Source organism: Taeniopygia guttata, chromosome 2 (assembly GCF_048771995.1).
Source record: "Taeniopygia guttata chromosome 2, bTaeGut7.mat, whole genome shotgun sequence".
NCBI lineage: Eukaryota > Metazoa > Chordata > Aves > Passeriformes > Estrildidae > Taeniopygia > Taeniopygia guttata.
Genome location: NC_133026.1, coordinates 117,258,637 through 117,277,379, shown reverse-complemented (window position 1 = coordinate 117,277,379; position 18,743 = coordinate 117,258,637). Strand labels below are relative to the sequence as shown.

Sequence of the window (18,743 nt, the reverse complement as noted above, 5' to 3'; positions counted from 1 at the left end):
TGCTCTTCACAACCTCATGGCTTTGACTTGAGTCCTTTACCTGGAGGTGGCTGTCGCAGTTTCTGCTCCCAGCTGTCCTCCATGGTCTCTGAGGTTTCTGCCCCTGCTCCGGATGGCCTCAGCTCCCCAAGCAGCTGCTGCATTGTTGCTGTGCCACACTGTAGTGTTGGGGTAGCACCAAGTATGTGCTGGGTAACCCTAACATCCAGGGATGTCAGCTGTGGCATTTCAGCTGCCTCGTAAGTATCAGAGCTGTCCTTGTGGTGTGAGCAGGAATCTGAGAGAGGGGCAGGAATTAAACAATCTATTTCAAGGTAAGTTTTGTTGCAGCCCTAATTACTTTTCAGTTTTCAGTCTTAGCTGCAAATCTCCCTCTTACATTCCTTCTTCAAGGAAGAAGGAATATAAATCAAAAATCAAAAAATGATTTATTTATTCTTCAATTAAATTTCTGCCAGTATGATCTTTGTCTTAAAAATGCAAGTGATCCTGATCATGCAGGACGATTCTGGAAAAAAAGTTAGCTAAATACTCAGCCATCAGATATTGTATCATTTTTGTGCTCAGAATAAAGTTTGGAAAGGAAGGTTTCACATTTTTAAAATCTTTCTCTTGATTCTTTGGAATCAACAAAACTCACAAAGAGGGAAAAAAATTGTTCTTGGAAGTCCAGTATCATTAAGATGCTGAACTTGAATGTGTTCTGTAGAGGTAACATGGGAATCTTTCCAGTGTGGCTGGAAGTGGCTTAAGAAGAGACACTTCAGATAAAAGCTGTCATTCAGCTTGCTGCCACTTCTGTACCCTCCCCTGTAAGCAGACTGTGGGATCTAATGGCTTAAAAAGATTGTGTAAGCATTTCAATATGTTTATAAGGGTCTAAATAAACAAAAACTATTCAAAAAGTTCTTTTGTTTTATGTGTTGAATTTTAATTGTCTTTCAGCTACCATAATAATGGTTGGCTCTGAGGTTGGATTTCTGTTGCTGTTTGAAGGAATTATGTAACAGTGTCCTTTTGTTTGATAAAAGTAATCTCAAATCTGAGCTATCTTCTGCTTTTTTGTAAAGTTCCCTGTGAAGATAAATATGTCTTTTCCTTAAAATTAAATTCTGCATAACTTCACAGTCACAGGGTTGCAAAACACTTGTGCAGGATTTCCCAAGCAAATTGATGTGAAGATGTTATGTTGTGTGAAGGTATAATGAAGTGAGTGCATTTGGGATCCATTAAACTTCTGCAGGTTACATTAAGCAAAGAATGAATGCATAATGATGATCCAGTGTTTCTGGATGTTTTGGAACTAACTATACATATGCACTAGAGATTAGTTTCATTGTACTAATAGCACATTATTTCATAATGCGCAGCCAGTTATCCCTTTTTCTGCTTCTGTTTATTTAGAAACTTTAGATGGATGTGTGGTATCATCAAATTCCACTTGTACCAATATTTTTCAAGTACATTTATTGTCTGAAATATTGAAAAATGCATGTTCTGTACCATGATGATGGAGACGTCTCTTTTGCCTTTGTTTTGACACAAGAGAATTTTCTGCTTTGGTTGCTGTAATGAATTCCAGTCTTGTAGAAGGGGTATATTTTTTCAAAATAAGTCCAGTTGTATTCTATCAAAAATAATCAATATGGAGATACTGTTGTTGGTTTTTCTTTTAATGCTTCTTCTACCATGATTAGGGAGAGAGAATTTTGTTCAATAAGTAAGTAATGAAAATATTTAGCTTTCCTTGCTGGGAATTTCTCATTTTATATCTATGCATGTAAATACACTGATTTTAGCTTTATCTTATTACTTTTGTCTTTTCCTTAGTTTGCCATGTGCATTTTTAGTATACAATTCCTTCTTTGGCTAAATATTCCTGTAATAGATATTCTAATAATTCCTGTTTGAAGTCTTGTAGTCAGTTGCACTACATTTTACTTGGAGACAGTTTTTCTTGTTTTCCTCCCTAAAGTTCTCAACATTGCAGGCATTTCAAGGGTATCAGGGATACTATTATTCAGTCTATGCAGTTAGTCAAGGTAGTCAATGAAAAAGAACAAAGCAGAGAGAAACTTTCTGTATCAGAAAGTATGTATCAGATGCACCTGCTCATTTTGTTATTTACGGAATTCCATGTTGGTCTTCAGGTATTTTTCTGTGCACTTTTCCTGTTCCTGACACTTAAAACAAATTGTCTGCAACAACCTAGTGATACACAGTCTGAAACTATTAGCTAATTGGTACTGTGGTTTGTAAATTTGAAAAGTAAAAAACTGCATTTTAAAGTAAAAATAAATCACAAAAGCTGTATCACCTTTTCTGTAAAAAATTAGCTCCACTAAAAATCCTCTTTTATTTTCTTTTAATTTAGCTGGTGAACTCATTCACACAGCTGTAGCTATGCCTGATTACCCAGATTAATATGAGTGAAAGGTAATGAAAGTCGAATTTTCCGCCGTGCACACTGTTATTTTCATATACAGCTACTAATGCATTTGCCCGCTTTCTTCCAAAGTTTCCTCTCTTTTTCATTTTTATTAATTCATTTTGTAAATAAAATTCACCAATTGCTTGTGCTTAACAGAAGAGTTCTACAATTTGCTGCCTCTGTATTACCTGGAAGGAGACAAGTCTCTTGCACTCTGCTCAAATGAAAGCTTGAAGCCTTTATAAGTAATATATAGTAAGTGGCCTGAAAAATAATACTTGCATATAGTAAGTGGGTTGCTTTCCCTTGCAGCTCAGTTAAGGTTTTCAGTTAAAAAAAAAAAGCCAACAAAAAAAAAGGGATTAATGACTGAAAGGCACATGTTTTTACTATGTTTAGGGGAGCCCTGGGCCTATGTACCCTATTGTGGTCCTTCCAGCATGCCTCACAAGATAACATTCATATGAAGTGCATCACTGTAGATGTGTCAGTGTTTATAGATATGTATCTCTAGAAGATACCTGTTAAGTATTTAAAAACATATTACTCAAATGTGAGTCAGTACCTTTAGCTGTTTTCTGATAAGTTGACTGCTTCAACATTACACATTGCAGGTTAGAAAAGAAACAAATGCTCTCAAGATACCTGTGACTTGATGAAAAATAAATTTCTATATTTTTATTTAGTTATTATAGGCACAGCCATAGTGCTTTTTGTTAAGTAGTTATTTTGGTTTCATATGAGAAGGGCTATGTTTGAAGTGAGGCGAATACGACACTTGACAAATTTTTGTGATTAGAAACCACATTGCACATCTTAAATTTATCTTTGGGGTTTGAGGAGGGAAACAGTATTGCACTTGATTCTCGAAGATTTCTCCAAATTTATAATTGCAAAAAGATTTTAAGTGGAAGTTTTTAATGCAGGTGAACTGCTTATATTAATACATACAACTATCTAACGAAAGAATACTGATCAGCTTTCAGTTGGTAAAATGCATAAGTAGAAATCAAGTAGCATGCTAAAAGATTCAGGTTGAAGCTAATTACAGTGCAAAATAGTTTGATCAAATTTTAATACTGAATTTTGGTATTTTAATAGGCTCTTGTGTAATATTCAAACAGCTGAGCACAAGTAAGTAAATGCTAGTGGGAAAATACTGTATAATATAAAACCATATTGTAACTAGCTTATTTGCTAAAAGCTACCATTCCTAGAAGTTGAATCTTTTTTGTATTCTACAAAATGTTATTGTTGTATGTGTGTTACTGAGGAACAAATCAACTTTAAATGTTCTTGTTTTCTGTCATATTAAGGTGCATTTTTACCATACTGGTGTAGCAAGCTCTTCCTAATTTCATCTGAATGCTTATCACATGCTTCTGGCAACCTATGCTTAGGCAGGAGAGATTTTGGCAAGAAAGCATGTGATTGCATGTTTAACAAGTCTTCAAACTTTGTTTTGAATTTCACCTTTAAAACAAAAAGCATTAAAGTAGGCCTATTGTTTGAATTACTCTCCTCCATTAAGTACATGAATCTTTAACCCTCCAGGCTATGTTCATTTGCATTTTATCTCTGCCACTCTTCCACACTTTTATTTCACTCTTGACCCTGTTTCTAGGAGATGTGCGAGTAAGAAGTCGGGCAGGATTTGAAACAGAGAGAAGAGGTTCTCATCCATACATTGATTTCCGTATTTTTCACTGTAAGTATTTAAAAGCAGATAAATGACAAATAAACAAAGGCTTCCATCAATTTTTACTACTGAGCCTCTAAAGTAAAGTTAGCAACTCTTATAGCAAGACTATTTTTTTATACTTCTTAGGAAAAGCTTTCATTCTAGCTCATTGCCAAAAATAGAAGAGGAAAATCTTCACTGCTAAATATAAAAAAAAAAAAAAAAAATTTTAAACTTATTGAATTTAGACCTGAATTCATATGGAAATGAAGACATATCTTCTAAACAGCTACTGATGTGTGTGCTGTGTACTTACTTGGCAGACACAATCAGTTGAGGAGAATACTTTTCTGTTTTTATAAAGCATTAAAAAGGCTTTGTTCAGGATGACACTTGAACAGAATTACAGTATTATCAATATTCTTGACCTAATCATAATGAATTAACATTTATATCTACTTAAGTGAGTAGCTAGGACTTAAATTTTTGGACAGAGACAGATGTTAAATAAAAATTAAAGTTTTAGGTGACAGTGACAGCCTAATTTTTTTTGACTGTGTGTTTGAGGAATATTTCTTTTTCCATAATTGTTACAAGAAGAATATTTTTGTAGAGAAAAAAGTAAAATTATCCATCTATATTATTACAACTAAATTTGTCAGTGGTTGTGGTAATACAAAGTTTTGACATCATCAAACCAATATGCAGCAAAAGTCTTAAGTTAATTATGCCAATAATTAAGGTATTAAGTGTCATAAAGGATTTATACCAGCATTGTATCAGCACAATTCCAAGTATTCTGAACGCAATGGAGAGATTTAGTAACGCTAATTTCATGGTAGTAAGTGTGGTTGTTGTAATTACCTTATGAATAAAAATGAGTGGCAGAAACTGGTCTTATACTCCGATCTTAACTGAAGTTATTATTTTTAAAAGTAGATAATTTCTAAAACTCTTAAACTCTTAGTTTCGTTCAAAAGTTTCATAAAAATAGGTGAGAAAACAAAGTTTGAAGAGTGTGCTATGTAGCTTTTTTTCAATAAAGAGGATAAGAGTTTCATCTCAAGTCCTGATTTGCTATAATAAATTATTTGCAGAAATAGCATGCAATTTATGAAGGATATAATTGTCTTTTTGTGTCTAATATATGTGGCATTTCATGCTGATATAGGAAAATACTAACAGAACTATTAAAATAACTACCTGTTAAAAGGCAGTCAATATATGATAATATTGCCCTTGTCTGATTAACTCTATGGTGCTCATCACACGCTGGTTCTTTCCATCCTGGTGACTGTGCATCAGGCGGATCATGACCAGTCAGGAAAAGGACTTTCACACCCTTTCCCTTTGCCCTACTTATTGAGACACAGCCACCAACTTTTAGCAACTTCACCTGTGGCATCTTAATGACAGCAAAAAATATTGCTAGGAGGCCCAAAAAATTATTTGGCTTTAACTTCCCTCTCAAGTCAGTTGCTATGTTAGTTTTCAGAGTTGTCATATTATAATCAGATTTTTTGCACTTAAGGACTGTAGCTTGTTGAACAGATACTCTTTGACTTCCAGGCTCCTGCCACATTGCGGAGTTTCTTTCAAAGTCAGGAATTCAGCACAATCTCTCACTATATCAGTAGGTTATCTAGTAATTTACATAAATGTGGGATTCTTATTTATCTATAAAATGTTTTCATTCTCTCTGTTAATGCTAACTAATGAGTGTTAACCTAATTTTTTAAATCAAAGAGATTTAATAATGCACGATGTGACTGCCAGTAGAGAAAAGTTGCAGGAATCAGACTTGACCTAATTTGTAGGATATTTTCCCTGCCCTCTCCTGGTTACTTCAGAAGGAGTTGATTTTACCACATAGAGGTAAATGACTGAAAAATATTCACCCATTCAAGCAATAACATGTGAGAGGAGTCAGTCAGCTCTTCTTTCCTTGGGGCAAATACTGAACTGGAAAGGGTCTCTTCTACTGCTGAAGCAGACTAAACCATCTGAATGTTGCCTTTTTTTTTTTTCCTCCCTACCACACCTGTATCCTGAACATCAGTTAATGCATGGACATGCTTCCTCCATTGTGTTTGTATAGTTTCACTGTAACTTTCTTGTACTATCCACTAGCTATATTCTGTGTTTCTAAATATTTTGCAACGATCATTGCTTACGTGTTTTGCATAAGACTTATGTAGTGGCTGTCAGTCACAGTGCTGAAGCATTAATGTTGTTACTGTGTTTTGCTTGGCTAACTTTGGTTGTTCAGCATTTTCTTTTCCTGTCAATGATGTTTTGAGAAGAAGTTGAATGTCTTTCAGGAGGGGTAGCTAATAATATGCTGACCAGTCTCTTTTCTAATATTTATTGATAGGCTCTTAACCCAGTAGTTTATTGATAATTTGGAAGAGTAGTGAATTTTAAACGCTCTACTTTGCTTCATAACACTATTTGAACTTAAAACTTCAACTAGTGTCGCCAAAGTAAAGTTTGTCAGTGCTTATTTCTAAAGACAACTTCTGTATCTTCTTAGGCATTATAAGCTCAGCATCTGTATCTTCATCTCGGAATTCTGTAATCGATACATGAATATTCAGGTTTCTAACTTGTCTAGAAGTATTCTCAACAGTAACTTTTGAAAAGTTTGATTTTAGGAAGATGGTTGAAAAAATACTGTTGTGAGAGACAGTGGAATGGGAGTCATATCTGAAGATTATTAAAAGCAGGATTTGACTGATGATTAAGCTAACTTTGTTCTATGGTAGTTTTCCTTCTATCTACATTATCTGCTATTTCAGAAGGCTCCTTTTTATAGGTAATTGCAGGAACTACGATTTGTTGTTTTAACAACACTGCTTCCCGGTGAATGTGGAAAGTCAAGATTATATTCTTTTTGTTGGTTGGCAGTTGGTTAATGTTATCAGTTAGTAAGTTTTCTGGTACTATGTTCTCTTGGTTATGCCTGCATGGTATCATGGGCATAACATCAAGATAGCATCTTAAATCCACCATTTCTGGAAAAGAGAGAGCAGCCAGACAGCTTTCTTCCTCTGAACTCACTGTTGCACAGTAAAATGCATACACTAATGTTTTATTGAATTGACTGTAGAACACTGGATATACTTTTGACCCCATGAGAAACAAGAAGGGAGTTTTGCAGTTCACAGTGAGAATGCAGCATGTATTTTTGGTTTTCAGGGAAGTTACTGAAAAAGTGATCACAGTGGTTATAATCACTCTTACCGTCTTCTGGTTTACAAATAGGCTATGGTTTACATGTGTACTTCAGAATTTTCTTTACTTGAGACATTGTAGACAGTAATTCAGTCTTCAGTGTTGTCAGAATATGTTGATAAAAGCTAATGTGAAACAAAATCTTTGGTAGAGGAATTGGTAAGTGGCAAGATAAAATATTCTGTTTTTCAGAAATAGTAAACAAGCAGTAAAGTTTTAGGCTTTGGTTTTCTTGATATTGAGAAGTTGTCAGTAATGTCTGTTTTTATTTATACGTATGTATGTATACACACTACATGTAAGAAATTTTGATTATTGGCGGTGTTCCTAGCATGCACAAAGAAAGGCATATATAATGTGCCCTAATCACTCTCTGTTTCTCCTGAAAAAAAAACCCAAACAGTGAGTGCTCACAGTGATATGTACACTAAAGCCAAAATGAATGAAGATCAAATAAATAATTAAGATAACAGAAAAAAAAAATTAAGGTTTGTCATATGCAGACACAGCTGAAATTAATGCTTTTAAGCTTCCTTTTAGGAAAGGGTTGTTGGATATAGTCTGGAGGAACCAGATAGAAAAAATGAATACTTTGGTTTTGCAGAGAAGAAGCATGGTTTTCTTCTTGTTTATCCTTTTGTGCCTGGCCTAGAATAAGTAAGATCTTGTCAAAAAAGTTTTTAGAATTCTCTCCTGTAAGTCTCATCTGAGCATACTTCTGTAGGGAGATGATGATGTTGCCAACACATGGGGCTCTGTTTTGTGCTTTATAGATAACCAAATCTGGCACATCTGTGAGTTAAAATATCTTAGAAAAAAAGAAGGGAATTTGAATGAATCAGTAGGTGTTTGATAACATTCAGGAATGCTCAGTTTTGAAGAAAATAGTTGCTTGCATACAGTGTAATGGGTACAGTATAAGACTTCATTGAGACTTAGATGATTTTTCTGATTAGCTGTGTATGGAGCCTTTTTAGAAAGAAAGAAAGAGGAAAGAAAGAGATATTTTTATAGGGGATGAATAAACCTAGTTCTCTTCCTTTAGAGTGCAAATACATGATGAAATTTCAGAGTTTATCATTATTATACAACTTTCAGACTGGTTACTTGGAAATTACCATTTGCGGAACATATTATAAGCTATTCTGAGATCTGGCAAAAATGTCAGCGTGTGCTCTTTCAAGGCTGTTTTTAACTTTCTGGTTCTTAGCTCATGAACTGTTTGAAAATGTTTACCTTGAACAGTGAATTTAGACTTCCCTTGCCTGAGACACCAGAATTCAAAGAAGAGACAAGAGTGGAAATCCAAATTGATTGCCTGAAACAATTTAAAAGATTCTTGTGTAGCAGCAGCTAATGATGCTTTTGGACTTTTGTAGAGTCCAGATTAATTTCAATGCCCTTTTTTGTTTCAAGAAACTAGAGGAATTACCTATTTGGTTATGTTTAATAGTAATTGCCTGTCTTGTTCAGTGGTCCCCATGAAGAAGGGTGAGTTTCACAATGAGTAAAGTAATGCAGGAAGATTTATGTGATTGCAGCTTGAAGTTTCCTTTTGAAAATACCATCACTATGCAGTAAAAAGCTTGTGCTTGAGACATTACTTCAAAAGCTGCCTTTCTGTGACTGCTGCAATTCTGAATTTGTCTTCTAATTATTCACAGTCCAGATTATTCAAATAAACTGCATTCCACAATATGAGAGAAATTTTGACTTTGATTTAGTTTGGAGAATGCAGTTACACAGAGGGAAATCACAGAAAATGCTCCAAATACAGTTGTATGGCCAAATGAAAAGAGTGATCTTGAAGTGAGCTTGGTTAAGGAAGGTTTGGGGATAAAAAGTTGTAATTGAGAATATAGATCAGGTTTGGTTTTTTTCTTTCATTATTCTAGATACTTGTTTTGCCTACAGTTTCTTCTTTCCAAGCTACTGTAAAACAGTATGTGTGCTCTGGAGTCTTGCACAGGTTCAGGCTACTCTGTATTTCATTGGTGGCTTAAGTTTGACCACAGAAGAAAGAGATACAGTCTAATTTTTTTCCCATTTATTTTGAACCTCTCCAATGTGTTCTTTCTTCAAGTACCTTATTTGGACAGGCTTTTTTTTATATGCTGGACAATTTGGTAGAAAATATATGAGAATTCTCACCTCTGCTCCCAGTTTGACTTTTTGTATTGACCATGATATAGACTGGTAAAGGAAATTTATTTCCTCTTAACCATAATGGGTTACTTTTCAATTCTTCTTTTCTTTCTGGTGATGAAAAACAGACAAAAAAAGATGAGTTGAGGGTTCTGTCACTTGTTTACTGTAGAACTGAAGATTTCTAGGACACTGACGAGAGGTGGGTTTTCCTGGGAAGACAGCAAGAAAATGATTTGGCAACGATCTGAAATATATTATCTTTTTGGGAAAACAGTTTTGAACCATTATATGTCATGTTCTTCAGGAGGATCAGTATCTTGACTAAGATGGCATAACCCATTTTGTAAAGGCGGTGTTTGTGTATAGTTTGTATATTTGTGTTCTGATGATATTCCTCTACATATTTAGTTTCAGTGGCGTTTCTTAGTTCACAGTATGCTGTTGTGAATTGCAGATTTGCTGTGCCCAGTGAGTGGATTAGGGTTAAAAAATCCCCAAAAACACAACTGCAGGATTGCTGGGCATATGATTCAGTGAACTTGGTATGGAAAACTGCCTTGTATGTAGTTTCCTAGTCCTGAGATTATTACAAAGTATTACTCATTCAAGCACAGAAATGGCAGTGTTTAATTAATTTTGTATCTTTCCTGAGATGTTTACAGAAATCCTAAGATGAGCCAAAATTCAAAAGAGATAAATTAGTAAAGTCCTGTACATACCTTTTCATGATGGTTTTTTTACACTTCTACTGCTGTGCAATGACTTAAAATAAGTGCCATTGGAGAATTGGCACTTATTTCATACTGAAGTAGTCTAATCTCTTGACTTTGAGCAAATTCCCTCAAATTATCTCTGCTTTGGGCAGAGGATTGGACTAAACAGTGTTCAGAAGTCTCTTCTGTCCCTTCCCACCTAAGTTGTTCTATGGTTCTGTAGCTCTGTGCTTTGTTAAGGCAGTGAGATCCTTTTGTTCTCTAAGATCCTTCAGGAAAAGTTACCTTTGGTGATGGTGATGCCTAACACTTCCCCTCCATCCAGGAGCATCTGATGAAAGCCACTAGAGTTTTTAATAGAGTTGTAGTACTACTAGACTCTCTTGAAACTTTTTTTTCTCCAATTCCACTCAGAAGACACATGCAAAGTTATGTTTATTTCATTAATCCTTAACCCACAGCATATTTTCCAGCAGTCATTATTATTTGAAAAATAATGGAAAATATATGGAAAATAAAAAAATATTTGTGAATGTGTATATAGTTATATTCTGTACATTAAAACCAAAACAGTATGGCTTCATATTTTTTTAAGCAGAAGAAGTGGTGTAGTGCCTTACAGTGATGCTAAATGAGTCTTGTAAGTGGTTCTAAGAAAGACAGGAAGTACAATGAGGTAATTTAGACCCCAATAGTCTAAATTAGTCTTTTTATGTAACTTTAAAATCCTTACTAAAATTATATCTTCCATATGAAGTAATAGTTTTACATAATACTTGAGGACTGAATGTTGTAAAAATATTTTAATATTCAAACTATGAGTGGTAAACAGACAAGAGAGTTAAATAGCAGGACTTAATTTAAAAAACCCACAAACATTCATGGATCTAATATAGTGCATTTCTTAATGGTTTGATGGGAATAGATGTGAAATTAGAATGCTTATGGGTCCCTCTAGTGGTGTGAAATGCTAGATCATACTTTCAAATTATTCATAAATTGAAAATTATTTATATCCTGGAAAGATAGATCTTTAGATGGTTTAACCATCCTTAGATGTTTTGAATTGGCATGTAAAATGGAATATTTCTTTCCAACAAATATTTACAGGTAGTAGAAAATTTCCGATGATGTGTCAGGTTTAATGATAGTATCTGCTATGTAAAACTGTTAAATGTGCAGTTGGGTTAATACGGAAAATTTGTGAGAGATCACTTCAGTTAAAAGAAGATAATTCCTTCATATTTTTGGGGGAAAAGCCTCCTGGTGGGCCTGTGCTCACTTCAAAGTTCAATTTTTACATTCAAACATAGGAAGCATCAAATAATGAAATACTTCTTTTTCCTTAATTTTTTTTATTGCCAGTGATACCTAAGATCCTCAGTTATGCTCTTTCTATTGGTGTGTGGCAAAACTCACTGATTTTTATAATGGATAGTTTTCTGTCTGCCTTTTGGGCTGTAGCGAGGAGGAAATGGAGATAAAGTTCTTATAGCTGGATAGCCTTGTTTTAACCAGATTCCCATCAGAGGAAGTCTATCTTTGCATTATAAGAAAATTGAAAATTTGCATTATAAGAAAATTGAAGTATATTGCTTGATTTAAGGTTCCATTAATAATTAAACCAAACTATAATTTTCATTCTTCTTTTTGTGAATTGTCCTTAATATACAAAATATAGAATAATTTTGAGAATAAATCCAGCTGTACATTGTGATCTTTTAAGTGATTGTCACTTGTCTTTACTTTGTTTTTTTATATTGGCATAAGAAAAATAAATATTTAATACCTCTGAAATGTGCTAAAATGCTTTATTTTAGGTTTTCATGAAGTTAAAAGATTGGGAGTGGGAAGAGATTAAAATTAGCATCTCAGAATACAGATGAAATCTGTTGCATGAAGGCGACTTGTGTTATTTTATTGCTATATATGCATCACATTAGCAAAATAACTGATATTAATAACCAGAATTACTTATTTTTCTTTATTTTAGAGAAAGGAGTTTTTGATTATACCAGCATCTCACTTAAGATGCTTAGAAACAAGACTATAACCATTTTAATCAAACAAACAAGAGGCCCCAAAACCTGGGATTGATACTTTGGATGATAACTCTAATTTACAAAGGAATGGCAAGAAGAATGTCATCGGACAGCTGCTGTCGAGTAGGCACTAAGGCCTACAGTTTGACTTTTGGTTCCTTGCATCAAAAGCACTTCTCAATACTGTAGTCTGCTTCTTAATGTGCCCATCATCCCAACTTTGCTTTCGTTCTCTTTCAGTTCTCAAGGCTGTAAATGTCAAATTTATTTTATCATTCTAATTGGTCCTTAAACTGTCCTTGTGAGCAAATGGTCAATAATGCATATTAAAAAGGCTTTTAGCACACTGAAGGCTCCAAAAGAAAGGAAAGATATTTGGACTGGGAGATTTTTTTGCAACATGCTTGTTTATGAGCAAATGCAGTGCACTCTTCATTCTTCACTGTCTTTACATGATCTATACATTACTGAACCTTGGTGTGGTAAGTTCTCTGAAATTAGCATCTCTTTTCATGATTCGTGATAGAAGAGGGGAGGTTGTCATTCTCATATTAATCATGCATCTAAAGGGAATGAATGTGCCAGGAGAGAAATGCCACATTTCCATTCCACAACTGTATAATTCATTTTACCAGTCTTTTCCATTAACTGGCCTTAGTTGATCTGCCAAAACCACAAAGCACTTGGTTTTTGTATCCTTAATAATAACTTATCTATGAGGGAAAGGAAAAGGCAGGCATAGTAGCTATCAGTGTTCCTGCAGCTGAAGAATGTATCTTCCCCTCACCCCTTTCTTTGAAAGCCAGCTATTTTCTGTTTCAGCCTGCCCTTTAAATTAATAACCTGTCAAACCTCTGCATCTGACTTGCTTATTCTGAATTGTCCTGGGCTAAATGTTTAACTGTTAAAGAGAGAAATTTAGTTTTTGGGTTGGTATAGTCCCACAAATCAGGTACTCTGGAGCTGCAGAGGGATGGCAAGGCTCAAAATCTCTTTTCTCATTTGGAAGTTACTCTGATCATTTCAGATCTAAAGGATAAAGACATTTATTTAGTCAAGGTGTTATTACCTAGCTTGGGCTATCCATGTGCAATAACTAACAGCTCAAAGGGAAGCGCAAAGCCCAGCCCATGGGGAGGAGCAGCCCCAGGCCCCACCACAAGCAGAGGGCAACCACCTGGAAAGCGACTTGGCAGAAAAGGAGCTGAGCCTCTTGGTGGGCACCAGGTTAAACATGAGCCAGCCATATCCCCTTTCTGCAAAGAAAGCAAGTGGTATCCTGAGCTGCATTAGGAGCAATGTTGCCAGCAGGTTGAGGGTGGTGATCCCTCTCCTGTATGCAGACTGGAGAGGCCTCGCCTGGAGTCCCAGTCTGGGCTCTCCAGTAAGAGAGAGACATGGGCATACCAGAGAGAGTCCAGCAAAGGGTGAGGAAGATTAAAGGGCTGATGAGAAAAGGCTGAAAAAGCTGGAACTGTTCAGCTACAGAAGGTTCAAAGGGAAACTTCTCAATGTATACAAACCTGAAGGGAAAGTGCAAAGGAGACAGGGCCAGACTCTTTTCAGTGGTCCCCAGTGTGAGGACCAGAGGCAGTAGGTAATAGGCACAAACTGATGCACATCAGGAAACACTTTTTCACTGTGAGGGTAGGTGACCAAGTGTTGGTGCAGCTAGAGGGCTCGTGGACTCTGCATCCTTGGAGATGTACAGAAGCCTCTGGGAGATGGTTCGGGGCAATATGGTCTAGGTGACTTGGCTTGAGCAGAGGCGTTTGACCAGATGAACCTCATCTGGTACTTTCCTACCTCACCAGTTCTGTGATTCTGTAATAAGCAGCATTGCTGCTAGGAAGGCTGGAATAATGTAGGCTTTGCTTTTTTTCTTTTAACAAGGGGTAGAAAATCTAGGATTAATGTGTAGTAGTAGTGGTTTCGAGCTATGCAAATTGGTGATAATTTAGAGAGTTTAAACATATTTATAAGATTAATAAGTGTCAATAGTGTATTGTGAAGAGAATGTTAGTTCAGCTTCACAGAAAATCAAGTAACTTGTTTGCCTCTTACCTCGATCATCATCAGAAAAAATCCTGAAGCAAGAAGATGAGCAACCCCTCCTAGATGACTTAGAAAACAAGTATAGGTGGAACACAGGCCTATACTGCCAAATTATTGCATTTCTGTGTTCTGTTATGTACTTTTCTGCCAGAAGCTGCTGTTTTTCTTGTAGTACCTATAGCATACTAGTCTGTCCAAGATTAATGGGTGGTGCCTGTGATGGTGAAACTTTATTTGTAGCATGACAACAAAAGCAAGTTTTCGTTAACTGTAGATCTGTTGAAGACTACTTGAGAACAAGAAAATTTATCTATGCTTCCAGAAAAGTGCTTATTTTTCCTGCTTTAAATATGTTGTTTTATTGAAATTTAGTGAAGTTTCTGGCTTTTGTGTATGACTTTGTGGATATTTTAGATAATTTTATAACCTAAATATAACCATTTTATATTATTTTCAACCCAATAATTTCTGTTTTGAAATTTGGCTCTGAAGGAATTGGATCAAGATTGAGGGGGAGAAACTTCTTACCTGTAGCATACACTGCATTAGCAGCAGCAGCTGTATTGCTCCCTGCTTCTCTGTTATGCAGGCTGGTAGTGCACCGACTGTAACCTCGTGGTCACAAATGTGCTTAGAAAAATCGGTAGAGTAATATATCATGACAGAATCTATTTATTTTCCTGCTGTACACATGAATGTTGCTTTATAAGTTGTAGTACATCTGTTTACTTAATAAAAAAACCTCTGGAATATATTATAGGTACGTTTCTTCGGAGGAAGAGCCCTTGGCCTTGAAAATGATAGCTTGAAGAAAGATACTTCATGTGGAGATGTCTGTATTAGCCCTTAACTTCAGTGTCTTGATGAAGTGTTTCGGGCATGTCTGAAAGGACATTCAGCTGGTTCAGTTTAATCTCTGTTAACACAGATGATTGATAGAGAATGGTGCTGTGTTTGATTAGATACTCTATGATCATGCTACTGTAAGCTCTATTTAGAGGTGTTTTATTAGTGTATTTTGGTAATTAATATATTAATTTAACATTAATGTATTAATAAGCTAGCATAGAACAGAAAGTAAATTGGAACTTCTGCAGGGAGAAGAATTTAAATGGATAAAGATTTTTCCTATGTAGAATTAAGCTGCTGTGACTAGGAATCACTGAGGCTTTTAGTTCAGATTGTCAATAAGGCCACACCTTCCTGTGTACATTTTAGACTGACTTTAAGAACAAAAGCTGTAACTCCTTACTTCACCATCTTCTAATATGTCTTGTTTTTGGAAGGATAAGAGATCTGTGCTACAGAGTTGTGATAATGTTTTTTTTTCTTCGATCTGCATTTTTGAAAAAGAGCACATTGGCATTGACTTCCTTACTTAATACCTCCTTTTAAAATTTTATTAGTTGACGTGAGTAATTTCAGGCAGGTTGACTGAATATAAAGATAAAATTATTGGCTTCCTGTTGGTTATATTAAACTGCTATTGGGGGGCACTGTTGAAAAGAAAGTAAAGGCTGATTTGTCCTAATGTATTTCAAAATGAGACTATCTGGCTTGCTACAAAGGAACTGTAGCTCTGTGTAGTTTGATGCTGGGGTTTCTAAAACATTTCCGGCATATCAAATGGAACTGGACATAAACTTGTGTTGGTCATTTGTGTAAATCAGTTAACCTAATAAAAGTAAAGCAAAATATTTGAATTAATCTTTGAAAAGAGACTGAAATAATTTTCTGTTGTGTTTTCATCATACCGGGGAACAGAATTAGATATGCTGTGAACGCAAATGTAATAATTGTTTGGCAGAAGAGTGTAGTTATTTGCAAAAGAACAAAAATTACTTGAGTGTGTTTAAAACTTCAGCATAGTAAAGGGATTTTCCGAGCTCTAAACTGTGTAAAAGTAATTTGTACTTGCTCAAAGCTTACTTGTATCTCCTGTATCAACACTCAGTTTCTGATACTCTCTTGCTGGTGGGCATGTCATCTTAGATGATTTGTTAGGGACATGGATTGGATGTGTATACAGCAGTTTTCCAAAATAATTTGTTTGCAGTACTGTGTGTGTTTTTAAACAATATCCATAATATTTTTATCCTTTCAATAACGGAGTTCCTTAAAAAGATGAGTTGCAGCTATGATTTAAGTATTTGTTTTTCTTCACAGGATGCTTACACAGAACATATTTTTTTCTAATCCATGGCTCTGTATTTAGTATTAATAAAAATATCTGTATTTGTGCTGAAACATTTGATACTCAAAATATTGCATTATCTTTATACCAGACTTCCCTGAGCACTTGTCTTTTTGATAAAAGTTTTTTAGAGAGAGTGTTTATTTTCTTGTTTTTTGTAGCAAATTCTGAAATCGAGGTCTCTGTGTCTGCAAGAAATGTGAGAAGGTTGCTTAGTTTCCAGCGATACCTGAGATCTTCCCGTTTTTTCCGTGGTATCACTGTTCCAAATTCTTCAAACATTTTAGATGATGATTATAATGGACAAGCAAAGGTTGGTTGCTTTATTTTTTTTAAAGTATGTTTTTCTAAAAGCTTCCTAGTATATGTAACTATATCACACACTAAAAGTGCAACCAAATACTAATTTTAAGCATATTTTTTAATGTATGCGTGTATGTATTTTTGTGTGTTTATATATACATATATAGTAGTGAAATCCAGACAAAATTTCATGGTTAGTAGCAAACTCCTCTACTGCCCACAAGTAGAGGATGATTTTTATATGGCTAGTGTTTTTGTTGTTGTTATTGGTTTTTTGTTTTCTTGGTTTGTTGTTTATTTGGGCTTTTTTTTAATAACTGGTGAATTAAGGATGCCCTTGAATAATTGAAGAAAAAAATGAAGAGAGGAAAATGTATCTGTATTTAAGAAATATAATGGATCATTTTAGACAATTATTCCCTTTGATTTTTAGTCTAACTTCACTAGTGAACAACTGAAAGAGTGACTACCTAAATTCAATAAAGTAAGGTAAATGGATTTTTCAGGACATGCTTATGTCCAACTAACTTTTTCTTTTCTAGAAGTAGGCACTTCTAGAAAAGAAAAGTGATAGCTGTAATACAGTTGTGCAGCACTAAAGCAGGGAAATGAGATACTGGGAAGAGAGTTGGTGCTAAGGGAGCAGCTACCTGGATGAAAGGCTGCTGTATTTGCAACAGAGGATGGAAAGTGTTGAAGGGGGATTGAGCAGGCAAAGGTTATTCAGGTTATTTGATCTCCCAAGGCCTGTGTCGCTGCATGTAGTGCTTTTTTGTCATCTGACACAGAAAAAAGGATACACTTATAATACAATATTCAGGATGTATCCATGTTGACTCTCATCAGGCTGTGGTGTACAAAGAAATCTGATTGCCCAGAGAATGGATCTTAAAAATGTACATGTAATTTAATCATAAAAAAATACTGTTAATGCTTTTGTTTCTTCTGATAGCAGAGTTTTAGCAGCTGGTAGAGAAAAGATAGAATCAATAATTATATCACAAAACAGTGTTACCAATCTAATGAGAGTAGGAGAAGGCAGGAATCTGTTGTAAAATGTGCTGGACAGTTATTTCTGATACAGGTAAAGGAAGCAAAGATTGGGACTGCTCCACTGTGGTGAGGCCTCTTGTACTGTTTGCTATTCTTGGTCATCCGTTTTGTGGGAAGAACAGTTCATGTGGAACAGCTGTGATAAAGATGTACTGGTTCAGTGGGGTGAAAAGTCAAAAGCCAGGTTCTTAAATTAAAATGCTTGTAGAATGGCTCAAATATCTAATGAATCATCTATATACTGTTCTATAAACAGGAGAAAAAAGGAAAAGGTAAATGACCGCACAGAGATGAATTTGCTAGTCTGAATGCACAGTCATTTTCCCATACTATTTCTGATTTGAACCTAATTGTTTTTAATTGTCTTTTGAGAAACTGCCTAAGAGTTGAAAGGAAGATCTCCAACGTGTTCTGTCAAGGCACTTTTTATTTGTTTTTTTCACTCCAGTATTTTTATTTGTAAATGTGTAATGTATTGCAGTTATAAGACAAACTTAATTATTCTTTTACTGCTATTTTTTATATAGAAATTCTAAAGACTTGATCTGTCTCTGAAATCTTAAAGACTCCTCTGATCTACAGGAAGATAGGCATATACTCATCAAAAAATGACAGCTTTTGTGTTTCTTTTCAGTGTATGCTGGAGAAGGTTGGAAATTGGAATTTTGATATTTTTCTTTTTGATAGACTGACAAATGGTGAGTTTACTTTTGGTATTTCGTTTGTGCTTTTTCTTCTATGCATAACTGTAGCACTTATGTTGCAGTGTTGTATGTGATTGTTCACTAAAAAAGTGAAAATTCCATCAGGTAGTACTTTTTTATTTAATAGATTTAATCTGAGTCCTAGTTTGCCTGGTCACTCCTTTAAAATAATGATACTGTCAGTA

General features: G+C 35.0%; 1 protein-coding gene across 4 annotated transcripts in view; it reads left to right on the top strand.

The window, feature by feature from the left end:
* PDE7A (phosphodiesterase 7A) overlaps positions 1–18,743 on the top strand; it is a 75,527-nt gene that overhangs the window by 42,827 nt on the left and 13,957 nt on the right. For 2 of the 4 annotated variants that reach the window (XM_002198776.7, XM_030266269.4), the window contains exons 3-5: positions 4,056–4,139; positions 16,660–16,811; positions 18,489–18,552. In XM_002198776.7, coding sequence (XP_002198812.4) covers positions 4,056–4,139; positions 16,660–16,811; positions 18,489–18,552 — 300 coding nt within the window. The remainder of the gene's footprint in view (positions 1–4,055; positions 4,140–16,659; positions 16,812–18,488; positions 18,553–18,743) is intronic. The other 2 variants (XM_012572105.5, XM_030266270.4) reach the window with 1 other exon arrangement.